At 57.8% G+C, this 26,676-nt stretch overlaps 4 protein-coding genes and 1 long non-coding RNA gene across 10 annotated transcripts; 1 reads left to right on the top strand and 4 right to left on the bottom strand.

Moving 5' to 3' along the window:
- Window positions 1-1,581: 1,581 nt before the first annotated feature.
- Window positions 1,582-6,754, bottom strand: HYAL2 (hyaluronidase 2). Of its 3 annotated transcripts, none has more exons than XM_020915794.2 (4): window positions 6,633-6,754; window positions 3,542-4,521; window positions 2,757-2,846; window positions 1,582-2,308 (listed from the first exon to the last, which is right to left on the bottom strand). In XM_020915794.2, the coding sequence occupies exons 2-4, from the start codon at window positions 4,469-4,471 to the stop codon at window positions 1,898-1,900; spliced, it is 1,431 nt and encodes a 476-aa protein (XP_020771453.2). In that variant the 5' UTR covers window positions 4,472-4,521; window positions 6,633-6,754; the 3' UTR covers window positions 1,582-1,897. The 3 variants fall into 3 exon arrangements, with proteins under 3 accessions (XP_020771453.2, XP_070312135.1, XP_020771454.2); XM_070456034.1 differs by lacking the exon at window positions 6,633-6,754 and adding an exon at window positions 5,575-5,663; XM_020915795.2 differs by lacking the exon at window positions 6,633-6,754 and adding an exon at window positions 5,354-5,442.
- On the top strand, window positions 5,722-25,720 carry LOC110152221 (uncharacterized). 2 transcript variants are annotated; one of them, XR_011483755.1, is made up of 3 exons: window positions 5,722-5,808; window positions 8,017-8,107; window positions 25,640-25,720. It is a non-coding gene; the product is annotated as an uncharacterized lncRNA (long non-coding RNA). The 2 variants fall into 2 exon arrangements; XR_002318304.2 differs by lacking the exon at window positions 25,640-25,720 and having other exon boundaries at window positions 8,017-9,142.
- TUSC2 (tumor suppressor 2, mitochondrial calcium regulator) lies at window positions 9,873-11,772 on the bottom strand. Its single transcript, XM_020915805.2, has 3 exons — window positions 11,462-11,772; window positions 10,238-10,358; window positions 9,873-10,068 (listed from the first exon to the last, which is right to left on the bottom strand). Exons 1-3 carry the CDS (start codon window positions 11,605-11,607, stop codon window positions 10,003-10,005), a joined length of 333 nt encoding a protein of 110 aa, XP_020771464.1. The 5' UTR covers window positions 11,608-11,772; the 3' UTR covers window positions 9,873-10,002.
- On the bottom strand, window positions 12,582-21,546 carry RASSF1 (Ras association domain family member 1). 2 transcript variants are annotated; one of them, XM_020915802.2, is made up of 6 exons: window positions 21,125-21,546; window positions 19,133-19,239; window positions 14,944-15,048; window positions 14,448-14,745; window positions 14,209-14,324; window positions 12,582-13,539 (listed from the first exon to the last, which is right to left on the bottom strand). In XM_020915802.2, the coding sequence occupies exons 1-6, from the start codon at window positions 21,369-21,371 to the stop codon at window positions 13,393-13,395; spliced, it is 1,020 nt and encodes a 339-aa protein (XP_020771461.1). In that variant the 5' UTR covers window positions 21,372-21,546; the 3' UTR covers window positions 12,582-13,392. The 2 variants fall into 2 exon arrangements, with proteins under 2 accessions (XP_020771461.1, XP_020771460.2); XM_020915801.2 differs by lacking the exons at window positions 19,133-19,239; window positions 21,125-21,546 and adding an exon at window positions 18,389-18,591.
- Window positions 21,689-25,808, bottom strand: ZMYND10 (zinc finger MYND-type containing 10). Of its 2 annotated transcripts, none has more exons than XM_020915799.2 (12): window positions 25,717-25,808; window positions 25,331-25,439; window positions 24,284-24,400; window positions 24,104-24,157; window positions 23,850-23,984; window positions 23,671-23,759; window positions 23,481-23,581; window positions 22,998-23,170; window positions 22,619-22,795; window positions 22,412-22,533; window positions 22,167-22,292; window positions 21,689-22,078 (listed from the first exon to the last, which is right to left on the bottom strand). In XM_020915799.2, exons 1-12 carry the CDS (start codon window positions 25,806-25,808, stop codon window positions 22,003-22,005), a joined length of 1,371 nt encoding a protein of 456 aa, XP_020771458.2. In that variant the 3' UTR covers window positions 21,689-22,002. The 2 variants fall into 2 exon arrangements, with proteins under 2 accessions (XP_020771458.2, XP_020771459.2); XM_020915800.2 differs by having other exon boundaries at window positions 22,619-22,744.
- Between the last annotated feature and the right edge of the window lie 868 nt (window positions 25,809-26,676).

The following is a 26,676-nucleotide window of genomic DNA, read 5'->3' as shown; positions in this document are numbered from 1 at the left end:
CTGCAATCGGCACAATCCAGCCCACAGTGTTCTCTGGATTCAGAGGGATGGCTTCCCCAGACTCTAACCACACCATCCTCTCGCATGCATGCTTCCCTGTGGAATACTCTCCGCTGCCCAGCGTCTGACTTGGTCTTAGCATCCAATGTGCCTCTCCTTTACACCATCATAGCCCTGAATGTATGGGCTTCCCAGGGGGCTCAGTGGTAAAGAACCCACCTTCCACAGGTCGGAAAGATCCCCTGGAGAAGTAAACAGCAACCCACTCCCACATTCTTGCCTGGGAAATCCTATGGACAGAGGGGCTGGCAGGCTGCAGTCCCTGGCGTCACAAAAGGGCTGGATACGACTCTGTGACTAAACCACTGCCCCTGGGGATGGCTGTCTTTGGGGTGGTTCCCAGGCGCACCCGCCCAGCCCTGGCACGCGTGTGGCTCAGGGCCTTCACTGAACAGGTGAGACAGTCACCGCCCTCAGACAAATCAGGCCTGCTGCCACTCTAGAGCTGCCTGTGGCAGACCCCCAGTCACACCCCTGCCTCAAATGCTGCATCCCCCTTTGTGTTCGGTCTTTCACCAGACTGTGCCCGTGCTGTTCCCAGCATCACGTTCCCCCCTCTTTCAAAATTCAGTGTAGAAAGCCCTTCCTCGAGGCTGCTTCCCGAGTCCTGGTGGTGGTGTCAGGACTTCCTGAGGAGGGGTGCCCTTCTTGCCACGGGGCAGTTTTCCTGAGTCTGTTTCCCCAGAGTCGGTGTCAGCTGAGGGCAGGGGCTCAGTCCTGATATGGACGGGAGGAATCAGGTATGGGTCCACGGCTGGAGGGAGGGGCAGCGCCCCACCCAGGGTAACTCACAACAGAAGCAGAGGAAGTGAAGCAGGTCTGACTGCTCCGGCTACTCCTCCTCTCCCCTGGGACAGCTGGGGACAAGCTATGCTCTCTTGTGGCCAGGACAGGGCGGCCTGTTGAAGAAGGCCCCCCGCTCAGCCCATCATACATCTTTGCAGTGGAACAGGGAGTGGGCCTCATGATTCAGATCCCGGTGCCCTGCTGGCCTCCCCCTGACCGTACCCGTTGGAAGAATGACCCAGACAGGGAGAGGTGCGTGTGGCTGAAGTCCACTGCCCTTGAGAACAGGGAGTGGAGGAGACGCCCTTGCCTTTGAGAATAGCAGGGAGGAGCGATCTGGCTACCTGCCCAGCCAGGGAAGATCAAACATCCATTTCCCACTTTCTCCCTGGGTGGGCGAAGCGAGGAGACTGGCACCAGCCCAGCTGGGGCTACGGCACCAAGCAGGAGCAGCACACAGAAGGCTGCACCCAACTGCTTTCCAGTCGGCGTGGAGAAAGCGAGGTCCTTGGTATTGGCGTAGAATGGGAGTCCCTCCGCTCCCAGTGGCCAGGGCCCTCGCAGGACAGCTAAAGCGGGCAGCTTGGGCCTGCAGATCCCAGTGCACGTGTGTTATAGATGAGAAGGCCCCAGCAGAGAGTCTCACAGAGACACTGCTGAGCTCAGACCTTATTTGGAAGAGCCTGAAAGTGCTCTCACATGCCCTGGCCCAGGCACGGACAGTCCAAGCAAAGAAGCAGTTGTTTTATATTTAATTTACAAAACAGACCCCAAAATAATAATAATAAACTATCCAGGGGCAGGGGAGTAGGGTCAGGTCCTCCCCGGCCCAGCCGTGCCCCTCTTCCTCTCTGGCAGGGAGAGATGGGGCCTTCCAGGGGACTGCCCTCCCCCTTAGAACAGGGGGTGGGAGCTGGTATGGACATCCTACCGGGCATCCCAGAGGGCTCTGCCCCTCCAGACTCTGGTTTGTCCACCCCTTGAAGGCTCCTACAGGCCTGGCAGACCCCTTGTGGCAGAGGCCAGCTGGCCTGGCAGCTGGGTGAGACCCCTACGAAGTCCAGGTGAAGGCCAGGACTGCCACTGCCAGCAGGCCAGTGAGGTGGGACCCAGCCCAGGCCCCACTGGCACCCCCAGCTGCCCGCCTGCGGTCCCACTGGCATTGCTCACCGCCCCAGCCTAAGTAGCACTGGCAGCGAAAGTGCGTCTGCAGGTGGCTGCGGTCAGCCCAACTGAGCTCCCCCTCTGGTCGCAGCCGCGGCTCATCAGGTGCATGGCTAGGCACTAGACGGAAGCTGCTGGCACTGAGGTGCAGGAAGGTGTGGGCATTGGGGTCCCGGCGCACACAGCGCCCATGGCCGTGGCACTGGGCCCAGCTGCAGTACTGGGCAGCCCAGGACACATTGACGACATAGGGTACCAGCGATCGAGTCAGATAATCCTTGAGGCGCCAGCAGGTCTCCTGGGGGCAGAGGACAGGGAGGCGGGTCAGAGGCCTCAGCCAACGTGGAAACTCAGTCCACACTGTGTGACTGCACCTTCTTTTAACAGCACGTGCATGCACACGCGCGCGCGCGCGCACACACACACACACACACACACACACACACGCACGTATGCCTGAGCCCTCACTGTTCCCGTTCCTTCTAAGAAGAGGGTGCAGGCAGGGACTGGAACCCAGCAGGGCAGGTGGGGCAGGGTGGAACTCAACAGCTGGTCAAGACAGCAACTCCCTCTTCCTGGGTGAAGGGCAGGGGTGGGGATGGGGGTGGATCATGTCTTCTCTGTTGGGACATAAGCTGCCTTGGGAAACAGAGGAGGGGAGCACTTTGAGGTTTGCATTCAAAAGCGCAAACACTCTGCCTCTCCCTGCAGACTCAGCTCTGGTTGGCTGGGTGGGTCTTACTTACGTTGCTGGTGGTGAACCCTGCGTCACCCCAGAGGATAACGCCGGCTGCACCCAGGGCAGCACTCTCACCAATGGTGGATATGAGATCCATCTGTAGGGGAAGCGGATGAGACCACAGGGTGAGAAGGACAGATGGGGTAGGCAGGCCCTAGTCTGTACCCATTTACTGACCCCTGACTCCAGCCCAGCCCTTCCCTTCCCAGGCAGCAGCTGTTTCACTTTCTCCTTAAATGTTTAAGCCATTTCCACCCTCCCACTTTGGCCTCCGATTCTCAAGCCAAGGGCCCGCTTGAACCTGGCATGAATCTATCAGTTGGGTCCAACTCTTTGCAACCCCATGGACTGTAGCCTGCCAGGCCCCTCTGTCCATGGGATTTCCCAGGCCAGAATACTGGAGTGGGTTTCCATTCCGTTCTCCAGGGGATCTTCCTGACCCAGGAATCGAACCCAGATTTCCTGCTTTGCAGGTGGATTTTTTTTTACCGTCTGAGCCACCAGGGAAGCCCTACATCTATCAGGATGGACTACAAAGTCAGAATGCTAGGCCCGAGGGCCTCCTCTGCCTGGATTTCCTGGGAAGTTCTGGGCAAATTTCTCAGCATCTCTGGGCCTCAATTTTCTTACCCACAAAATGGAGATAACAAGGTCACCCTCTCATAGGGTTACAGAGAGAATGAGGTGAGGGGATGTAGAGTAGTTAGTAAACTTGGGGGCAGGAGGCCCCCTGGTAACCCAAACGTGCAGTGCTTTCCCAAGGAAGAACACAGGGCCCTGAGAGGCACATACCTCACTAAGCCCTGTGAGTCCACGGCTATAGGTGGGCCTCGTGAAGACGTAGACTGGGAGTGCATGGTTGGCATGGTGGACATCAGCCACTCGAAGAGCCTCCTGGACACGGAAGCTGACGAAGTTGCGGCCGTGAGTGGAGGAAGCCAGTGTCTCTTCCAGGTAGACAGAGGGGAACAGGGCGGTACTCTCGGCCCAGAGCCAGGCCAGCTGGTCATTTCGGGAGACCTCAACATCAGGGCAGCGGCCTGTATAGGTCTCCCAGTTCTGCACATAATCATGGTTGTAACAGTCAGGGAAGAGGTAGAAGCCCCATAGGTGCCGAGGCCGAAATGCCTTGACAAATCGCAGTGTCTCCAGCATGAACTGCCGTGCAGCGAACTCAAACTCATACTGCGCCTCCTTGACTACGCGCTCTGGTGGCCAATCGGGGTGGCGACTGACCACCAACTGGCGTGATAATCGGCGGTACACATCCTTGTCCTGCCAGTTGCGCACCCACACTGGCCGCCAGTCCTCCCAGTCGATGACTGCCAGCCCTGCAGGCTCCTGTGTACGAATGTAGCGTTCCACGTGTCCCTTCAGCATCTCCAGGTGTACCCAGAGGCTGCCATTCTGTGGCACACCACCATGCACTGACCTCCCCACCGAATTGAAGTGTGGATACATGCCCAGCCGGTCACGGTAGAAGATGGTGATGTTCTGATTTACGAAACCCTCGTTAGGTGAGGCCTGCACATCAAAGGCCTTCATGTCCTTTGGGTCCAATGGCATCTTGTGGCGGGGGCCACAGTCCTGTGTGGGCACATCCCATGCGACCACAAAGGGCCGGCCCGTGAAGATGGGTGGTGCTGTGGGCTTCAGCTCCGTGGCCCATGCCACCGCCAACACCAGGGCCAGTGTGACGGCGGGGCCCAGGCCTGTCCACATGCTGGGGGCTGCGGGAAGTCAGTGTCACTTGCCGGGCACCAGCTCAGGAACTGGTGAAAAGGTGGGAGACAGCAAGTAAGTCTAGAGGATCCTGGAGGTCATCCACCCCAAACCCATCCACACTACCAAAGCCCATGCTGCAGCAGGCCACCGTGCCCAGGATTGTTCAGACTCTATTATTAGCTATAACAGGTCTGACAGACCACAGGCCACTGAAGGACAAGCAACACATCCAGGTAGCTCACTGCCAGGAGCACAAGGCTCTGTCCTGGACAAGTAGCCTATGGCTGGGCAGGAACTGCTGTTAGGTCTGTGACCCCTCTGAAATTGGACGAATTGAGCTATGGACTCACTGCCCAGAGGCTCACTCATGACTATCACCCAGGACAAAGTTTCTGAGAGCCCCAAACCGAGGCCCATTCTACCCCGTGAAGAACTCTTGGTCCTGAGAAATCACAGCATTTGGGTGAGGCAAGGCACAGCTCTTGCACTAGCTAGGAAGCTGTAACTCAGCCCCGAGTTGGTATCTTTTCTAGCACCCGCCCAACAGAAAAGTGAGGCTAACAGACTTTATCTCAGCGCAGACACTCTCTCCCAGCTTGGTGGAGGCCCCGCGGGGACAAAGGGGTGGTGGATCTCCTACGGTGGCGCCAGCAGACCGGCCTTTCCCTCAACAGCTACGAGGAATGCGCGTGCCCGCGGGCCAGGCGGCCGGGGGTAAAAGCCCACTCCACCTGGCCTTTGTCCGGAACCCCGCCCCCGCCCCGCACGTGGGGGCTGGCTGAACCCTGCCGGCAAGGGGGGCGGTCTGGGCCGCCTCCCCCGGGGGTTTAGAACAGAGCTCGCGGAGACAGCAGCTCGGCTCGCACTGCCCTGCCTCACCTCGCGCAGGGCGCCGCCGGGACCTGCGCCATGGCCACCTCCATCTCCGTCCCAGCCCGGCCCGCAGCTCTCCTAGGCACGGCCCTGGCTCTGCGCCTCTCCTGGCTCCGCCCCCCCCACCCCAGCCCGCCGGCCCTTTAAGAATCCAGCGCGGAGGCGGGCCCTGCGCAGGATTTACGGCGGGGGAGGGAAGGTGTGCCTGACTTTCGAGGTGCCAGTACCGCGCTTTGGGCTCCGAGGACCGCAGATCCTCTTCCGAGGGATGTAGCCACCGGTCTGGGACTCTGAGGTGCCTCCAAATGGGGCTTTCTTCCGGAGTCTCAGCCATGAGCGCCAAGTCAGCCTAGAGTTCACCCCCTCAACCTGCGGCCAGTGGTACACTCCTCCCTGCTCCGCGACGCGGCTCGCCGCTTAAAGGGACAGCGTAAAGGACGAGGGTCGGGAAGGGAATGAAGGTAGTGTGGCGTTCCCTCACTCTTCCGTAAGGAGGTGCTGTGGGACCCTGAGGCCTTGGCTGGGGGCAGTAGTGAATCTGGCTCTGCACCCCTGAGTGTAATCTCCAGTCCTGGGGCCCCCCTTTGTATGGAAAGGGGGACGGTGACCCGCAGCCTGTCTGCGGTCTCCCGGGACAGTACTGCCCCGCCCCCTTACGGTTCAGGGCTCCCCTCCCCCGACCCTGGTCGGAAGGGAATCCCCGCCCCTTGCCAGACTGGGGCTGGGGGGCCTAGCACCCGCGTCTTAGCCCATCCAGGGCTGGGTGGAAGCAGTGGTTGTCCTGGTAACACAAGCTCCTGGGTCGCAGTTAGGCCTGCCTGGCTGGGCGCCTATAAGCCCAGCGAGCCCTGAGGGTAGGGCGTCCCCCTGCTCCCGACTTGTATCTGGGACGGGCCAGTCCTTGAGCTTCTATCCCCTCTGTCCAGCCTCTGGGGGCCCTATGGGAACCCCCAAGTGGTTCTTTCAACTCTGAGAAGGCTGCCACCCTTACAGAAGTTCCTGGCCGGACGGCAGAGGAAACCGGCTCAGCCAGCAGGGTTCCCTTGGGCCTCCGCTGGGTATCCTGTCTTTTCGCCCTGCACGCCCCTCCCTCTTGGGGGCAGGCTTGGCGCTACAATGGAAGCGAGAATTCCTTGCCTCTTCCTAAATCCGCTTCCCTGGGGTCCTCAGCTCCCCAAAGGGCTCGGGTCTGCTTGGCCAGCCCATTCCCCGCGCACGCGCCTGGGAGCAGAGAGAGGGAGCGCCATGTACCAGGGTACAGACCAGTCGTCTGCCCTGGGCTCACCTGTGTGGGAGTCCGTCGGCCCAGTAGGTCGGCGGCCTCCCTCCTTCCCGGGGTAAGTCTCTAGCCAAGCTACTCTCGCCAGCTCCTGCCCTTTGGGCAGCCCGCCGGCGACTTGATAAACCCCATCCCTCCCACCGGCTCCCGCCTCCCACCCCAGCCCTTTATCCTCACTTCCTGCTGCCCCTCAGAGGAAAGGGCCAGGAACAGGCGCGGGGGAAGGGACCGCCTTGACCCTGTTTCCCTCCGGTTTGTCCTGCTGGCTGGTTGCCTGCCCCGCCCCTCCCCCGAGTAGGCCCTGGCCCAGCAAACTACACCAGGTGACAGGAAGGCTGGGGGACCCAGTCAAGGTGCCAGCCTCCCCCATGCTGACAGCTTCCCAAACCTGCCTCTAGGGCTGAGGCCTATCCTCAAATCCAGCAGCTTATGAGTGGAGGGGCCCTGGTGGTGGTGCTTTGGGTGGTTCCCTAAAGCAGGTGGTGAAGAGAACCAGCCCTGGGGTGGGGGGTGCTGGGGGAACTTACAGGAGCTGAGTCATCTTTTTTTCCACTGAGAGCGGAAGCATCTCATGTGTGACAGAGTGGACAAAGTGTGACAGAGTGTTGATGTGGGTGATGGGCAGGAGGGGGGGGGACAGGGCCTGGGAGGCTTCTGTACGGTGCTCTGGTCAGAGGACATTCCTGGGTGTTTCTCACTAAGATGCTGCCGAATACAGGGCTCCTTACAAAATGGGTGAGGGGAGGGGTGTATTTCTGTGGGAAGAGGGTGTCCATCATGTGGCTGGCTCTAGGGAAGGCTGCAGCAGGGTTCCAGCAGACTCCTTCAGAGGTGCAGACAACTCTGCATACCCTCAAATCACCCTGGGCCTACTCCCCCTGGACCTACCATCCCACCCCTTTGATGCCTGGGGCCTCTCCCCTAATAGAAGGCTGTGTAAGTCTGGTGGAGTGGGGGAGGTGGGCACATATCCTACAGTCTACCCCTGATGACCAAGGAGTCCAGGACATGGCATGGGAGGATGGTGTCCTTGGACCACCAAGCTGGCTCTGTAAGGGACACAGGCCTTGGAAGCTCCAAGGGCGGTGGCCCCTGGGGAAACAAAGGCCAGACTATACTGTTCCAGGGCAGGGACATTTCCTCAGGCAGCCAGCAGGAAGGAAGTGCACACAGCCCAGTGGGAGGGAGTGGGGAAGCAGAGCCATGACCCTCATTGTTTCCCGCTTCAAAGTCAGCTAGGGCAGGCCCAGCACAGGGAGTGCCCCACACTGGGACAGTGATGACGTGATGACGGGATGCCACCCGCACGGCAGAACCCTGGCCCTGGGGCAATCAGTAGGAGGGGCAGTGAAGGGTGATAGGGCCTTATGCCTGGCATCTTATTGCACAGATGGGAAGATACCCAGAGATGAACTTCAAGTCCCGACTGCAGAGGGTGATCCTGCTCCAGACTTGACCAGTTTAAACCTTCAAAAAGACAGGTAGGCCAACTTCTCAGACCCAGCAGCCTGTGTCCCTGAACTCTCTCCTCTCTTATAGGGAGTTGGGCTGATGGCCAAAGGCTAGGCCTAGCAGAGAACTGGCCTCACAGCTCGACCTGAGAAGTGTTGACCAAATGTCCACGGGGGCAGGCGGCAGGTTAAGAAGGCAAGGGCAGAAGGGATAAGAGGAAGTACTAGGTGACTTGAGTTTTACCTGCTGGAACAGAAGCCCCAAGTCTACACTCCTGGGAGTGCCCACCAGGAGAGGCAAGTGGATCTGGGCTGCAGAGCTTTGCAGGAGGTCAAGGGCAGTGGCACCCACCTAAGGCTGGGCCTAGAAGGCCTATGGGGCTCAGGCTGTGACCTCATGTGGGGTCAGCTGCCACAGCTGGGGACAGAACAACTGTTCCAGACCTATCTGAGGTCACATTGTCATCTCAGGTCAGGCAGGTGGGGCCAATCCCTACTGAAGTATCCCAGGGCCTTCCAATTCCAGGGTCTCCACTTACTGAACATGAATACACAGTGAGTGGCTCTCCATCCTGAGCGGGCCTGCAGTGAGGTCTATGTGAATATACTGCCACCTGCTGGTTATAGCTGGGATGGCCGCAGGCTGGGCTCAGGCTCTTTCTGGACCTTGCCAGACATCGGTGTGACCAGAATCCTGGACCCAGGTCTACCTACTATGTCCATGTGGTGGTCCAGGCTGGTGTCACAGCTTCAGAGGATGTCAGTCTTGTATGCAGGGTCTACAAATAATTTTATTGAACAAATAACACAACAGCCTTCCTAGATTGAGGACTACCCTCCCCAAGCCATTTCTCACACGCTTAAAGCACAGAGTTTGCACAGTAAGGAATTAAAAAAAAAATCATTTCTATGTAGAAATCAGACTCTGCCCCAACAACATCATGGACTAAACTATTTACAAGCTTTCACATTTTAAGTATTCCTATTATGGTTGTTCTCTCCTTTCTGCCCCTATCCAGGGGCTCCAGTACTTTTCTTTTGATTGATCCTGAAGGGAGGGGTATACTGTAGGAAAAGGGGTGGTGGGCTCCTCAGAGCTACTGGCACCAGCCCTAGGGTGCTGTGCCTCACCACAGGGTGGCGGATGTGTAAGGGCACGGGGGATTAGATACAGTAGGTGGGATGGGGCACAGGCATCCAGAGCCCTTCCTGATCCCCATCTTAGGCCCTCTCAACTTGGGGGGGGGGGGGGGCAACTAGTTGCAGTGGGGAGGGACCAGGCCAGCCCTGGGTAGAGGGAGAAACCTCCCACACCAGTCCCTATTCCTATTAACAGCCAGCAAATTGTCCATCCATCTGGGGCTGGGAACAAATGGGCAGGTGGGCAGGAAAAATCAGGCTTGTTCTGCCCCCAGCCTCTATCCAACACAGGAGGAATCGAGGTAGCAAACGGCTGAAATGCTCCAACAAGAGGGTAAAGGAAGTGAGGGAAAGGAAGTTCCCACTTTTGTAGAGCTCCCATTGCCCTGGGGCTGGAAAAAGGCAGACCTTGCTTGTAAAGTGCTGTAGCCTCTAGCAGGGCTGGGCCCTAGGCAAGCTTGGAAGAATGCAGGCCAGGCAGGGGCACAGGAACCAGGCATTCCTGACCAGCATGTGCCCTGCCATGCTCCTTGTAGGGACTGCTGGGAAAGGTGGACTGGTAACTCCGCCATCAGCCCTCACCAGCTTCCAGCCACCTCTGGTCCACATACAAACCAACACCCAACCAGCACTGTAGGACTGCCCTGCTCACAGCTGAAGGTTCCAGGCCAGTGGAGTTTATTCACTGTTGTGGCCCCAGCCTAGGTTCCTCAATGGAAGCCACACCTTGAGCCTGGGGGTGTCTTGCTGGGGCAGGGGGTGTTTATGCCTGCCACCCCCCAGGCTCACACCTCATAGAGGATCACAGGGAAATCCACGTGGATGCGGGGGGGATCCAGCTTCACGGTGCCCTGCCATGGAAACAGAGGCTAGTGAGGGCTGGCTCAGGGCCCCTACTACAGGAAGCCTTCCTGTTCCTCCCAGCTCCTCCCCAAGAGCCCCCACCATGACAGCAGACCCCATCTGGGTCTATCTTCACACATTCAACACAGGCTCTGTGACCACTGCCCAGCCCCTCACCTGAGGAATCAGGTTCTTATGCACCCGCCTCAGCTTGGCCCGCTTCTGCCCGTTCTTGGTGACGATTGTCTCCTCATAGAATTCGTGAGCCAGATCCCCATCCTCGTCATAGAACATGGAGCTGTGCAGAGGGAGAGGGGAACAGGCTGGGCTGGAGCCCCACGCTAGTCATGGCAAATGCCATCGACCACAGGGAAGTATGCCCTCCCCCAAATGGGGAAGAACAACCTTGGTGGGAGAAAGGGAGGTTAATATGCCTGGAGAATCCCTCGCTTAGGGTCTGGGTCCGCTAGAAAGTGGGGAGTGGGATGGTGGCAAGTGCTACTCTGTCAGACCCTAAGAAGAGAGGCCATACCAAAATGTCACTGGTTTGTTCAGCAAGAGTAGCCATTCCATCAGGCCCGTGACTTCACCCAGGACTTCTAGAGTGAGAAGGATGGTGGCCCGGGTATGCTGGTCTCACTCCAGAAGACACTGCTGGCCCAAGGCCAAGCCTGAGATAGCAGATGCCTGAGCTAGGAGGGAGCCTGAAAGAAAAAAGGCTGCATCCTCCCCGGTCCAGGTGGCTGATGCAACCAAACTGCCATTGTTGGGGTCCCCCTAGATTCTACATCCAAATTCCAGCAACACCTGAGCAGCAGTCCCCAGGGCCCATGAGATCCAGGCCGATCTAGTGCTCCTATCTGGGCCCCTTGGGGGAGGGGAGAGGTCAGTGCCCCCTGATCTGGGAAAACATACCTGGGGTGAGGGTCTTTTTCCCCACATCCCAGCCTCAACCCTAGGGCCCAGTCCTACTCTCCCAGCCACTACCCAAACAGGTCCAACCCTACCACTGTGGGGAACGGAAACAGACAAAACAGAGGGTCATTCTCTTCTAGGGAGAACTGGGGGTGAGGGAGAATAGGAGCCTTCAGCTAACAGGCTGGGATGGAAAGGATGAAAGGAAGAGGCTCTGGAGTCTCAGGGAGACCCTATCTTAGCTTTATCGTACGGAGGACCTGCCCAGGGACAAGCCTCAGGCCCACTCTTCTAGGGAGACCTTCAGAGCAGCCAGGCCACCAGGAACCGCCTGCTCGGCTTTCCCCACCCCTTGTTCCTATGGGGACCTGAAATATGGGAATCGTCCTGTCTCGGGTGTACGGGGTACAGCGGCGGGAGCGCCCCATGTCGCGAGACGCCCAGCCGCCCGTCTGACCTCCCGGGGGCGGAACCCCGCGCCCTTACCCGCGGCGCGTGAATACGAAGGGGGGCACGACTCGGCCTCGCGGTCGCACCAAAGCTTGCTCAGCGACCGCCGCCTCTGGGCCACCGCCCCCCGCCGCCGAGGTGAAGGGCCACAGGCCCCGAGCTTTGGAGCCGCTGGCGCCCATGTCAGGGCCGCCGGCGCATGGCGGGCCCCGCGGTAACTTCGCTCTTACAAGGCCGTCGGCGCCACCATGCCCTGCCTGGGCCTTGGCTTGCTGATGCCGCCGCCGCCGCTGCCGCCGCCTTCCGCAGGCTCCGCTGTCTCCACGGAAACCTCACTTCCGCTTCCGAATGCGCCGCATGCTGCCCCCTCTGATTGGCTGCTTCTCTCGTCGGTCCGCGGGGTGGGACCAACAGCCGCCCTCAGATGCTAGGTACCCCAGCATGCACCGCAAGACGTCAGCTCCCAGCAGGCCATGCTCTATCCAGCTCGGGCAGCTCCCACCAGGGAAAGTGGTGGCTGTCCCCTCCGCCTGGTTTTTTGGCTTGTATGGCGGCTCTGATGTCCCCGGCCCCTAGAGGTCAGGCTCAGCGGACCTGCCCAAGCACCGGGTACCTCCCCCAAACCAGCATGTTAGGGCCTGACTCCAGGCCGGACTGGTCAGTGCCCATTTGGCTTCTATCCCCATACCTTTTTTGCCATCCCCAGTCGTGGCATGTGGAGGAGAAACTGAACCTAAATAAAATTAAGGAATTGGCCAATGGTTGTATATCTGCATTCAGGGCCAAAGAACTTCAAATTCAGTGTTCTTTCGAAACCCACCAGAAGCCTTGCTTTATGGTTTGTGGACACTAACCTTTGGTACCATGACCAGTGTCTGGTCCACAACAGTATCTCAGTATTTGGTGAAGCGCCCTCCACAGCATGGAGTGTGTGGTTTCTCTAAGCTCTGGGAGTTGATGTTCTTACCCCCACTACAACCTTAGCCACAGGGTTTGAGTGATGACTGAGTACATATCCACATACCACATCCTTCACAGATTTGTCCCATGGTACCACTCAAAAAGTTACTGTGAGCCTGTCCATCAATCTTGGCAGCCACTGGCATGTGGGGCAGTTGCAGATGAGGGCCCATAATAAAGAGTCCAAAAGCAGGAGAATTCTTAAATCTTTATTTAGCCAATTTTCTCAGACCCCAGGCCCTGATGACTATTACCCCCACCCCTTTCCCCACAGGAGGCATTCAGCTGAGGCCACAAAATAGTACATACATTCGCACACATCATCAAAAATACCCAAGGGAAAGACCCTGGCTTTGACTGGCAAACAAGGCACAGACACCTGGGCCAGTGCCCACATTCACAGAAAGCCTGGCCCAGGGACATCCTCCTTGGAGGAGGCAGAGGCACTATTGCTGCACCCTTGGCCAGCACTCCCTGACCTGAAGGTGTGTGAGGAGTCAGAGGGTGCTGGAGAGGGAACCCTAGACTCTTCCTTGATGCCTGTCTTATCTTGAACACCCACCCTTGGTTCTGATAGGGCTATCCTGAGACACCCCCCTCCCCCATCCAAGACCCAAATCACACAACCGTTCTGCATAGACAAGGGCCCTCATCCCTGCAAACGACCCTATTCTGTTTGTAGGGTCTCCAAGATTCTCATATCTGAGACACAAATTTAAAGAGACTTCTGTCTCCTCTACCCCTGCTGCAAGCCTGGAGCAGCTTCCCAGGGCAACCCTGGCCCACCATGACCCAGTACACGACAGGCAGAAGGGTGAAGAGCCATGCTCTGCTCCACCCACTGGTGGACACAGGGGGCCAGCTCCTTCGCTGTTCTCTGGGCTCGTTCCCCCAGCGAGAGGGCCTCCATGCACACTCATTCCTCAGGCCACAGGGGCCTTTGCACACTCACACGGCATGCCCTTGGCACTGCCTACTCTCCTCCTTCCACCCCGGGGTACAAGAGGTCACCCCAGGGGGCAGGCGTGCAGGGCTTCCTGAATCTTCTGGCGACAATAGGAGTACTTCTGCAGGATCTGGCGGAGATGTTCCTCTTCTTCCCGCTGCAGGATACGCAGAAAGTTGTGTAGCTCAGGCATGCTGAAAGCGTCCCACTAGAGGGGGAGAAGGGAGACATAAGCTACAGCAGGCACTACCAAGTTGGCAGGCTCTTCCCAAAGAAGACGACTGCATCACAATCATGCAGCTAGGATGCTGCCTTCCAGTGTCAGGTTCCTACCTGAACGGTCTGTGTTAAGATTCCCAACAATACATAGAGAAGATGGGTCCCACAAAATAGGGCAGTGATCTCACAGACAGGCAACCAAACCAATGTTCCTTAGCTACCTGTGGACAGGTCATGCCTACTTTCTCTGAGTTTAATCCCACTCTGCAGAGGCACTATCTTGGAGCCGGACAGCTTCCCGGTAAAAAGTTCTCATGCCTAAAGAGGGGTACCTCCATGCTGTTCTGTGTCTATCTGTGTGGCTCTGAACTGGCATGAGATCACCATGCCATCAGATGGACTCCTGCATCTTCTAAGGACTTCCCATGACAGAAAAGAGCAGTGCATCGAGATAGTTCTTCCTGGTTTCCTGAGGCAAGCCCTAGACCTTGGCATGAATTTCTTGGAAACCTCCACTTTAGCTGCAAGGCTAACGCACTTCTGCAGAGGCTTTGCAGGGCTTGTCCGAAGCCCTGTTGCTCCTTTAGGTCTTATGGTAGCTGCAACCCTCCAGTCCTGCCCAGTCACACCCAAGAAACTAAGGAGAGCTGTTACTCACGTTCACCTCCCCAGAGTCATTCTCCTTCAACACAAAGCTTAGGGCCTTCTCACTGGGCCCTGCAAGGAGCCGGAGGCGTAGGGGCTGCTCATCATCTGACAGCTTCCGGAGGTACACTGTGAGCCAGGCAGAGGGAAAGGAGGGTTTAATTAGAGCCAGGCACAGCCCCCTCAGCTCCTGCATGCACAGGCGCATGTATATATACCCTCACACACGGTGGGATGGGGTGGGAAGCCCACCTTGTCCCTGGCGCTCAGCCCGCTCAAAGAGTGCAAACTTGCGAGGGTCATCCACCACCAGGAACTTGCGCAACAGGGCCTCGATGACCTCGCGTGCCCGCGTGCGTGACAACACGTGCAGGTGCTTGACAGCATCCTTGGGCAGGTAGAAGGAGGTGCGGCGTTTCACAGCTGTGCCCCGCCCTGGGCCGCGCCGGGCATCCTGCAGGGAGGGTGGCTTCTTGCTGGAGGGAACGGAGACAGGGCGCACCAGCTTCAGTTGAACCTTGATGAAGCCTGTGTAGGAGCCATCCTTGTTCTAAAGAGGAAAAACCAAACTGTGACTAGGTGCCAAGTGAGCCGGAACAGGACTGGACACTACCAGTCCACTTGGGGCTAGGGTGGGTGTGAATAAATCACTGCTCGGGCATTCCCAAGAATACCTCAGCTGTGACCTTCTGGGCATCAGGCACATGGCTGGGTTCCTATCTCTCTCCAAAACAGGCTGTCAACTCACCAGGCTCATGAACAAGTTGCTGTTGATCTGGCCATTGTACTCCTTGATCTTCTGCTCGATCTCAGCTTGAGAAAGGTCAGGTGTCTCCCACTCCACAGGCTCATCCTGAAAGATGGGCAGACAAGGAGAGATGACCCTCACAGAACCCATTCCTCTGCAATGCATGTCACAAGCAAGAAGATAAACTCTGGGTGGACCACTCTGTAAAATGGCCTGTGGGCAGCCTTTGGAAACTGACATGGCCTGATGAGAGGAAACCATCACAGCTCCTGGTTCTGTATTCTATGGAGACAGCCAAGGCAGAATCATTTGGCTTCTCTGCTGCTGGCCTGGAATCTCCTCAGCCCTGGGTAAGGGTCTAAGGACACCTTGAAATCAAGGCCAGGATAAGATCAGGGACTCAGAGAAGGAACAGCTTGATCTCAGCACCCTAGCTGGGTGGGGTCAAGGTGTGTCCTGGAGAAGGCAGTTCACTTCGCCTCTCTGCCTTGGCCAGGACTCACTGCAGGGTGAGAGGTACAGGATTGGTGCACACCAGGAGGCCAGCCACCAGGGGGCAGGCGGAGGGGGCAACTGCTACAACCTTAACACTTGGCGGGGGACTTGGGCCAGGCCTACATGTCTCAGTCATAGTGAGAAAGCCACTGTGACATGCCATTTGATCTTGACCCAAGTTACACAAAAGGCAGCTTCAGGCCAGGCTCCAATCCACCAGAGGTGGACATGGACAGCCTTCTAATGGAGCCTGTCCCACAAGTGCCAGACAGGGAGGCTTATGCACCTCCTCCCTGCTGTCTAGAGGGTTTAGCCCAAAGATTTTAGTTCCACCACTCAGCCCTTCCCCTTGTTCCTCCAGGGACTGGATTCTTATCAGAAGGGTGGCGTGTGGGCCAGGGCTTCAGCCAAACTCCCTGGTCTCGTTGCATCAGCCTTACTTCCTGTTGACGTCAGACAGGCCCAAGTAGGAGTGGGAGTGTCACAGACTCAGCTGAGATCATCACTGACCAATGTGCTATCCCAGAGAAGTTCCCATCAGAAGGTCTTCTGCAGAATAACCTTAACCTCCTGCTCAGCTTTGAGCCCAGGACAGCCAGACTTCTTCCTGACTACTGCTTTGGAGTCCCCTAAGCTTAAACCATCAGAATCTGCTGGCAATGCAGGAGACCTGGGTTCGATCCCTGGGTGGGGAAGATCCCCTGGAGAAGGGAATGACTACCCACTCCGGCATTCTTGCCTCGGAAATCCCATGGACAGAGGAGCCTGGCAGGCTACAGCCCAAGGGGTTGCAGAGATTTGGACACGACTGAGTGACTAACGCTTTCACTTTCAAGCTTACACCATCTCATGCAAACAATAGGAAGGACAGATGAGGGAGCAGGGTAGAGTTCACAGCCTTTTAGCAGTATGCTCTTCACCTAGTACCTGCAGCTGTTCAGCTGTCAGTAAGTCGTTGACACTGAGGACTGAGGCTCTGGAGGAGGGGTGGGAACCAAAGCCTATTTGCTTCCCCAAGCTTCCAAAAGTCTCGTAGATGGAAAAGAGCATTGAGAAGTGAAAAACTCTAGCAGAGACCTTGTTGGAAACCTCGCAGGACTAGTAAGAACAAATGGTCTGGATCCTGGAAAATGAGGGATGTGAGGGGGATAAAATGATGGCTAGAGGGGCTGGGAATAAAGGATGGATGTGTTTGTTCCATCCAAGAAGGATTTTGGACAAGGCGTGCCTCAGGGGAAAGGAGTGTCAGGATGGAAGAGGTGCTAGGGGCAGGAGGAAAGCTGAGGAGAATCTAGTGCCAGGGCAAGAAGGAAGAGAATTCTATTTACAGAACAGGGTGATCAAAGGGATGCTACTCACTTATTCCCCTTCCTTATGATGGATGGCTCTGAGCTCTAGCCTGTCCTCCCTCTTCCCTTCCTGGGTTGTCCAAGAGCCCTGAACTGGGATGCAGTGACCTCAGTTCCAGCCCCTTCCCTTCTCCAGGTGAACCTCCCTCAAGGACTTGGGACTGGAGGTACTGCACTGTCCTGCCAGGACTCTAGAGGAGAGAGTTTCATTTTCCATTTTCTAAAGCTGACTGCTGGAGGAGAATTCCACAAGTTGTCCCAGAGGGACATACAACAGGACCTTGGAATTTCCCTTCTGCTGCACTCTAGACACTCACCCTCTACTCTGCCACTATCCAGAGTGACTAATGGTTTGTTTTTTTTTTTTTAATTTATTTTTAACTGAAGGATAGTTGCTTTATAATATCATGTTGGTTTCTGCCAAACATCAACATGAATCAGCCATAGGTATATATATGTCTTACCTACAACTTGGGACTCCACAGCCTGCTTTTCAATTGGTTAGTGTCTTGTGGTTTTTCTCACCTTTCCACGACGGAAAAAGGCTCAGGCCTGAGTGACACAGGGACAGTCCCAGGGATCCACCCTCAAACCTTGTACCCAAACTCTGGACTGAGCTTTCAAGGTATAGAATTTTCATCTAAATAATCACCCGTAACTCCTTTCTCTTGGCTCACGTAAGGAGTTCTGCCCCACTGCTGCCAGGCATACTGAACTTCACTTCATGGTCACCATCTCTCTGTCCTGCGCTTCTGAGGTGCACCAGCTCTGAACCTGGGGGTCACACCCATGGCACACAGCACAGAGGTCTCTGATGATGGGACATCTGGGGGGCTCTGAGAGGCGCAGTTGCTCCAGGACACCTTAGAGTCCTAGATTAGTAACCCCCATCTCATGATCCCTCTCAGGGCATTTTACAATCTAGCCTTTCCCACCTTTCCTAAGCCAAGTGCTCCTGAATGCTGACAGTCCAAAACAAGGCTTCCTTCCTGGCCATTCCCAGATGCCCTGGTCTGCTCTGATTTTTCTATATATGCTTCCCAAGTGAGTACTCCTGGTCCACTGCAGAGGAGGGGAGACTCAGAATCTTCCACATTCCAGCAGCTGGCGACAGGCCGGGACCGGCAAGAGGTGGGGACCAAGCTAGCTCCATCCAGGAGTGGAAATGGAGGGGGCTGGACCTTCCTTTGCCTCTCTCCTAAACACACTTCTCAATTCCCGGCGAGGACTCCTCCCCCTCCACTTCCTCCAGGTCCCCCAGAGAAGGGGTGGGAGCGCCCACACGCGGAAATCGAGGCGGTAGTCCAGACTGCACAGTCAGCCTTAGTAAGGGGTGGATAATGCCTGTCCCTGGTCTACCCCAAGCCACTCAGCTGCTTCTGGTTCAACCGGTCTGTGATAGAAACAGCAAGGGCTCGGCACCCAGTACCGATGTGCTGAAAGCCCGACACAAGGTTCCGAGGGCTGGCCCCGGTCCGATTCGAGATCCACGCTGACAGGAGGGCGGAGCGGCCCACAAACTCTCGAGATTGCAACGTACCGGGGAGGGGCGGGATCCCAGCGGTCGGCCCCGCCCGCCTCCCTCAACCCCCGGTCCCCACCTGGTCGCGACGCGGCCTGCGCGCCAGCGAGGTTCGCGCAGTGAAGTACTGCTCGAGCTCTGAGTCCGAGTCCTCCTGGCTGCAGTAGCCACTGCTTGTCGTGCTGTTCCAGGTCATCTCGAAGGAAGGCGTTCCCGCGTCCGCCTCGCCCATCGCCGCGCCCGCCAGCCTGCCAGCTCCGGTGCACCGGCAGGCTCCCACCACCGCCCGGCTCCCACCACCGCCCCAAGCGCGTGTGCGCGTGCGCGCCCGTATATGAGTATGCGTGCGCCGGAACCCGTGTCCGCGCCGCAACCGTTAACACTGAAACGTAGACAGCCAGGATCTAGCTGTCGTCTCATTGGAGGAGGAATGTAGAAGGGCGGGGTCACACACGCCTCCCCTCCAAGAATGATCTCAGCCCTGGGGCAGCTCGGTTCAGTGCCGCCTCGCAGGCCCCGCCTCCCAAGGGACATTATGAGGCTAGTGCGCGTGTGCACCAGCGTGGCCTCGAGGCCGGATGCAGCTGCGGGAAGGTGCGGAAGTTGCGCTTGCGCGTAATCTGGGCGGCTCCGGGCGGTTAGGGCCGAGTCAGCACCCCCCGGCACCCCATGGAGCCCGCGCACAGAATTAGCCACTCTCTGTCGCCGGGAAGTCGGCTATTAAAACGTTTATTGCGTGTAGCGCCGGGCGGCCCTAGGGAACTCCTGCAGTGTGGCCCACTCATCCCTGCCTTGCCCGTAAGCTCCCCGGTCCCGCGCTCACCACATTCGTGTCCCGCTCCAGCGCCGGTTCCCAGCCCAGGTCCCGGGGCCCGCAGCAGTCTAGGGAGACGAGCGCGCGGCAGCGGTAGTGGCAGGTGAACTTGCAATCTGCAGAGAGGCCTGGCCGTGAGGTGGAGGAACCCCAGCACCAGCTCGGAGGAGCGTCCCGGGGACAGAAGCGAAGCCCCGGAATGAAAGCCGTTGCTCGTCATCTTCTGCGTGACCGGCCTTATCTCAGTCCCCGTTAATACCCACTGCCACTCAGATTTTAGAGTTGGTTCCCCGCCGCGCCGCCCCCCCGCCCGGCGCCTAGAAACTGGCAGGAAGACATGCTGTGAGGGATTCAGGCCTGCTTAACAGTTGGATTTCTAACGCCTAGGGCAGAACTTCCCCTTCCTCATTATCAGCGTCCCTCCCTCCTCCCATTTACTGGAGGGGGAAACAAAAAACTTTTAACTCAGTGCCCCCTCGTGTCATTTTTCTCTATTCCCCTTACACTCAAAACTTACCAACCTGGTCTCTTAATTCCTCGCCTTCATCGTCTACGCATTCCAGTCAGTCTTGCTCCCCTCCCTCCAGGAAACTCAGAGACCACACTGCGGAATGCGGTGGTCCCTTCATCTCGAGCATCGTCAGGTGCTTGCTCTCTGGATACCCGGGGGGCCCTCACTACCGCGGTTTTCCTCCCACCTCACTGTAGCCTCTGCTTAGGGGGCTTCAGCTCTGTTTCAGCTTCCAGATCTAGTGGTGGAGTGTCCGAGGCCCAGTCCTGATCGCTTTTCTTTTCTGTGTACACTGACCTACCTTAGATCCAAGGCTTCCATCTGACCTCCTCCTTGAGATCAAATTCAGTGTATCAGTATCTTCATTTGGATGTCCAATAAACATTTCAACCAGACATGGCCAACATTTAACTCACTTTCCTACTCCTTTTAATTCTTCACTTCTCCTCACCCCCTGCCCTTGCCAGAGTTCCTCAACTCAGCAAAAAACAAAAACCAAACCAAACCACCCCAACTCATCTTTTGATTCCTGTTTCTGCCTCTGACACACACCCAAACTGTCATGTTCTTCATTCCCATGGCCACTTTATTTCTCCTTGGGAACACTACTATCTCGCAGTCCTTGTTCATGCTTTGTATGCTGCCACAAGTCCCATACTCATGGGACTGAATGAAGACAAACTCCTGTACTAGATGGGAGGGTCTCCATCACACACAGGCTTGGGACATCTTCCCTAAGTTCCTAAATGGGCCAGAGCAGTGATTCTCAACCCAGACTACACATTAGAATGACCTGTTTTTAAAAGTCGCTGGTATACTCTCAGTGACCTGACTGATTCAACAGGTCTGCAGTAAGATCCAAGGGTAGGGGTTTGGAGGGCTGTAAAAACATCTCAAGTGATTCTAGATGGTGTATGGCTGGTGAGACAGCAATCTCAGCTTGCCGGTGATTTCTGGGAGGGCAGAAGCACCAACTGGTGTGTGGTTGTGTTTCATGTTTTAGCAGCTGGTTGACTGGACCTGCAATAGGTATTTGCTAAAGACAGACTCAAAACTCCTGCTTGCAGTCCTGTGCCCAAGTTTCTATTTCCAGCCCTTCTCCCATAGGTGGGTAAGTTCCCTTCACCACAGGGATTCTCCTGGAGGACTTGGCAAGTGAATCTTTCCAAAGGGGCAGGTGTAAGAATGTGAGCCCAGAGACTGACAGGCACAAGCCTTTCTCAAGGAGGGCCAAGGCGCTGGTTAAACTTGAAAGTAGCACCTTGTTATTTACAGACAAGCTCCTCTGCCTAACTGTCTCTAAGGCAGGTGGAGCTTGGCAAGGTTATAAACTATCAGCCCACACTCTCTTGTGCTATGGGGCAAAGATAACGGACCTGAAATGTGGGGACTGTCCCCCCGAACCCCTCCATCGCAACTTGGCCCTCAGCGACGGGTCTCTCCCTTGGCTGCCCGTTTCGCTCCCGCCAGCTCTTGGGTCCGCTACTCACGCGCGCACTGCAGACCCTTGCGCACGACGCCCCAGATGAAGTCGCCACACAGGTCACACCACGTGTGCGTAGCGGGCCCCGCGGGCTGGAATCGGTGGCCCCGGCCCGGGACCTGCTGCTTTGAGTTGCGCGCTGTGCCCGGCGCGATGCGCAGTGCATTGGCACGCTCAAGCCGGGTGCGGCCCGGAGCGGCGCACCGTTCGGGTGCCAGTTCCCGCAGTTCAATGAGCTCAGGCTCAGCGGACATGGCCCGATCGGGCCGGGTCTCCGGCCGGTTCTGGGCGCTAGCGAGCGCGGGGCGGGCGGGGCCGCGGGGCGGGCCCCGATTTGGCACCGCCTTCAGGATTCAGGCAGAGCGGCGGGAGAGCAGAGGAGAGCGGCGCAATGGAAACCTGGGCACCCGCGCTGTGTCGGCCCACAGGCGGAATGGGATGGCGGGTGCGGCTGGGGGCTGCTGTCTCTGAGTCCCCGCCCTCCGTTTCCTATCCTCCCTTCATCCAGCGAGCCACTCCCCTCCTCTTAACAACCACGACGACCTCAAGGGGCCACTCGGAAACAGGCGTGTTCGTGGAAGCTAGTTTTACTTTACAGTACTAGAGGAAGAGGGTCCCCACATCCGGCCCTTGTCCCCCCCCCCGCCCAGGGCTTCTGCCCCAGGTTGGGGAGGCTGCACCCTAAGCCAACCCGCCTGATAGAGCAGGAAGTGGGGAGCGCTTAGCTGGGGGGAGATGGGTCAACAGCTCTTCCCGCCTGCTATCCTCACCACCCGGGAGGCTGGGGCACTTGCAGAGGCCAGACTGAGATCCAGAGGTTTGGGGGGGGGGAACACTCGAGTGGGTTGTACGGCATGGGTGGTTGGCCCTCAGCAGCTGCAGCCTTCACTTGGCTCTGTCCCCCTGGGCCGCCAGGACACAAGCCTTTCCATGCATCTCCCAGTGCTTAACTTGGCACTCCCTGCAGGCAAACGGGGCTGGTGAAGATGCAGTGCTCCGAGGGGTATGGGAGTGGGACTTAGGGGCCCAAGGTCCTAGGATACCCTCACCTGCAGCAATACCACTCATTCTGGCACCGGGAGCAACGTTTGGAGGCCTCCGCATTGCAGGAGGCACAGCGGGGCCGCTCTGGAGCCACTGCCTCGAGCACATCCAGCCGGTAGATCTTAGACCACCTGGGAAAAGGGTCCGGAGGACTTGGCTGGACCTGTGGGTGGGGGGTCGGGAGCAGCCCTGCCCACACCCACGCCTGCTGCCTCCCTTCTCCCCCTCCTGCTGGCTCAGCAGGCCTCACCTGTGTGCCTGCAGCCTCAGGTCCTGCTCCGAGGGGCTGAATACCTGCCGCAGCTGATGCTTGGCGATGGCCTGCCACTTGCCTTTGTTCTCTCGCTCTAGCCGCTCCCAGATTTCTGGGATCTGGGGAAGAGAAGCAGAGAGTGGCAGGGAGGAGGAGCTGGTCAAGTGAGCAGTGGTCCTGACCAACCAACTTCTGAGAGCCTACCTGTTCCAACACCAGGTCCTTTTTAGGGGGCTGGGCTTCAGTCAGGGCCAGGTGGGCCAGGAAAGCTTGCAGGTCTGCCAGGCTGGGCAGCTGGTCCAGCAGTGTGTCTGTGAGGAAAGCCCGGAGCTGCAAGGGTGTCCAGGGGAGGCCAGTGTGAGGCAGTGCTAACCAAGAGGGCTGAGGAACAGAGAGGGCCTGGGCTGGGCTGGGCTGGACTGGGCTGAGGATGCCAGTGGGACCCAGGTCCCACTAGCTGCTGTTATCACCTGGGGCCCAAGGTGTGGAGAGAGGGCTGCGGCTGAGGTGGGTGGGCAAAAATAAACATCAAGGGTGACCTAGGGCAGGGGCTGTGGACACTCATGTGGGAGGAGTTCCCTACCTTGAGTAGCTGTCCTTTGGCAAAGCTTGTGAGGCAGTAGCGGGCCCGGGCCTCAGGGCTTAACAGCAGGTTGTATAAAGCGATCCACACCTGCCCATCCAACTTGCTCAGCTTTTGCTGCTCCGAGGGGGTCACTGTCTGCCAACGGCCGCTCTCAAATTGCTGCAGCTTGCCTGGGAAGAGGAACCAACATATGGGGTGCAGGTATTGCATGCGCTTTGAATGACCCAGCTGTATGGGCCACAGGACATGCCCATGCTGGGGTGGGGCTCACTTCAGAGCAGCGTGACTCCTCAGTAGTGGACACACAGGTCTTGCCTGCGACAGAGTCCAGGTCTAGGCCCACTGTGGGTGAAACATCCTGGTATTCTCTTTGGGCAAGGGAGCAACGTTTATCTGACTGCAAGTTGCCCACCCCATCAATCCTGGAAGATGTCCTGGAAGCAGTGAACTGGGGCTTAGGCAGGTGGAGGAGGACCTTACCTCCTTCCTGCCGGCTCCAGGGACTGTGCTCCAGTAGTTCCACCAGGAGACAGGGCAGGTTGTGGGTGCTGAGCATGCGGCTCAAGGTGCTCAGAGAAAGGCTAGGACGGGGGTAGGGAGATGAGCGGAGGTGACAGGCCCAGGCTCCCAGCCCCCCACTGCAGGCCCCAGGCCTGGCTGGGTTGCCCACCTGTCCACACAGTCTGTAATGTAGCGCAACACTGAGAGGGCCTTCAGTGCGATCTCAAATTCCATGAGCTCTGCCTGCTTCTGCAGTTCCTGGGGTGGGCGGTGGGGTGGGGCACATGGTGTTCAAGCTAAGGGGCGCTGGGGTCTAGCCCTTGCCAACCCCAGGGAACCTCAGCCCACCTGCATGGGGGTGCTGTGCTGGGACTCCTCCTCAGGGGGGGCACCACGGCCACCCTGGGCCACCAGGAGAGTCAGTTTGCGGTGGCAATAGTCCACCAAGTCCAAGACGGTGTCCTCTGCTGACTCGCATGCCTCCTGAAGGGCAAGAGGAGGGGAAACATCCTGGCTGTAATGCTCTGGCCACGCAGACACAATCCCCTTGCCGCCAGACTCTCGCTGAGGGCAGCAGCCAGCGGGCAGGGCTGCTGTCTCACCTTGTGGAAGAACACTGTCTCCAGGAGGTTGATGATGGAGGCTTCGTGGTGTAACTGTCACATAAAGAGAAGGATAGGGCCCGGAGCTGCTGAGAGCGGGATACAGCCTACCAGCCACCCTCTCTGGTCCAGGGCCCTCTGAAGGGGCGGGCGGGGGTATGCACCGATGGCCCAGCTCACCACCATGTAGATGGGAAATGTGTTCTGGGGCTTGAAGTCCTCCAGCTTGCACAGCACAGGGAATACCTTCTGCTTCCACATCTCCACTGCAATCAGCTCTTCCACCAGTGTTGGGATCTTTGAGGGGGAGGGCAGAGGACAAGGGGTGAGATGGGCCTGTCTTGGCCTGCCAACAGTTCAGCCCAGTTCAGCCCTTCTCAAACTCCTCTGGACCCCTAGTCTCTCCTATGCCCCATGAATTCCTCCCCAAACCTTTCTCCTGCACCTTGAATCTTCATTTCCAGCTGCCTCCAACACCTCTGGGGGGCTCTCCATGCCCCAGGCTTCACATGGATTGGTCCTTGCCTTGTCCCCAGGCTGCCATGCTCCCTCTGCACTTGAGCCCTTGTCCCCTCGCCCCCATCCGAGTGCACCGTCAGGCCAGCCCTCCTGCTCATGCCTCCTGCTCGTGCCCTCTCTTGTCCTTGTTCTCTGATCTTCGGAGGCTTTTGTGTGCCTGGGCCTCACTCTTTCCTCAGGTCCCTTCGCAGTGCCCTAGTCCTAGCCCACCTCACCAGTAGGGGGCGCCACGTTTCCCTTGCAGAGGAACCCTTTGGTCAGTGATGATTCAGGTCATCTACTGGTGCCACCTCCTGGCTCACATTCCAGTTGAGCCAACTCCTGGTTTCTAACTCCCTCTCTCTCTCATGTTGGGGAGGTTGCCCCCTTCTATGCCAAAGTTCTACCTCACTTCACTGGGGGTCCCCCTCTAGCCTGACAGTCTAGTCAGGAATGCCTTTAGAACTGGGACCTCCCCCTACAGCCTAGGCTGTTCTAGGATCCAAGACTATCTCCCTAATCAACTTGCACCCTGCTCCCCACCAGGCACGCCAGGGTCCTGTCCCATAGGGGTGCTAAATCAAAGGTGTAACACACTCTTCTTTCTCCTTTGGGGAGGACCGAGGTGCCAGTCAGAGGGAAGTGTAGGCAGCCAGTTCCCGAGAAGGTAGAGTGGTGGTGGGGTGTGTGGTGGTGAGAAGGCAGGAACCCTGCCTGACTCCAGCGTACCTTCCCATGGGTGACCAGCAGCTCCTGGATGGGCTCGCCCTGGCCGGCCGTGGCATCGAGGATGGCCTGCATGTTCAGTTTCTCCAGGTTCTCATGCTGCTGGTTCCACCTGCCACGGGGTGTGTGTGCATGTGGGAGTGCACATGCGTGCAGCAGGAGTGGGGGTCGAGGCTGGGTGCTATTGAAGCCTAACCCGATTCTGAGGGGCCCAAGGTGGCCCGGGACCATATAACCCTATCTCAGAGAGCTTTTCCTCCTCACCTTAAGGCCCCCTCCACACTGGGCAAATCTCCCCCCCCCCCCCCACAGGACTCTGGCCCACACTTCCCCAACTCAAGGACTCTAACGCCATGAACGCCACCTGACCCTGTATTCAGCGGCCTCACCCTCTGGAGCCCACATCGCGCAGCTGTAAGCTGCGCAGTCCCCGCACTAGCACATCAGCCTCGCCCGGCAGCAGCAGCTCCATGTCGCCCATGTCTCCGCAACGGACCGAGAGCGTGAAGGTGGGGTCTGGCTCTCCACGGGCAGCAGCTGGCTCTGGGGTGGCGATGCTGCTGACACGCTCGGGGACCACGGTCTCCCGCGGGGCCGAAGTCTGGGACCCTACGGTTGCGGAGTGGTTGCTGCGCGTGAGTCCTCGCCGCCATGGAAACGGTAAGCTCGGCGCCTGCGCAGTGCGACCTGGGCCCCGCCCCTGCTGGGTCCCCCACACGCCAGCCTCTTGCCTGCTAGCCAGGCTGCGGAGCAACTCTTTTTGGACTCCTGGAGCTCTCTCCCTCACAAACGGCTGCAGCTCGAGAGTTCTGGACTCCTGCGCCCTAGGCTTCCTCCTCAGATGGATGTCAAGTCGGCCCGCCCCACATCAGCTCTCCCTGTAGCTGTTCCCTCTCCGCCCACGTTTGATGCTCTCTGTGACCTCCTCGTTCCAGCATTTCTGGCGTCCAGCTCCACCTCGTTAGCTCTACCCCTAAAATACTGCGCAGGGCTCACAACTTCTCTCCTGCCTAGTCCGGGCTGCCATTGCCTGTCACGTGACTGTTCCTGGACCCATTTCCACCCTTGACCGTCCTGAGTTTTCCCCTGCCTTGTAGCATGTGGGATCTTATTTCCCTGACCAGGGGTCGAACCCCAGCCCTTCGCAGTTTGAGCCTGGAGTCCTAACCACTGGACCTCCAGGGAATTCCCACCAGGAGTCTTTTAAAGGTGTACATGAGGGACTTCCCCGACAGTTCAGTGACTAAGACTCCACGATTCTAATGCAGGGAGTGTGGTGTGATAACTGGTTGGGGAATTAAGATCCCACATGCAGCGTGGCCAGAAAAAAAATTGTACATGAGACATTC

Source organism: Odocoileus virginianus, chromosome 26 (genome assembly GCF_023699985.2).
Source record: "Odocoileus virginianus isolate 20LAN1187 ecotype Illinois chromosome 26, Ovbor_1.2, whole genome shotgun sequence".
NCBI lineage: Eukaryota > Metazoa > Chordata > Mammalia > Artiodactyla > Cervidae > Odocoileus > Odocoileus virginianus.
Note: the sequence above shows the minus strand (reverse complement) of the source record. Positions and strands in the feature narration are given on the sequence as shown.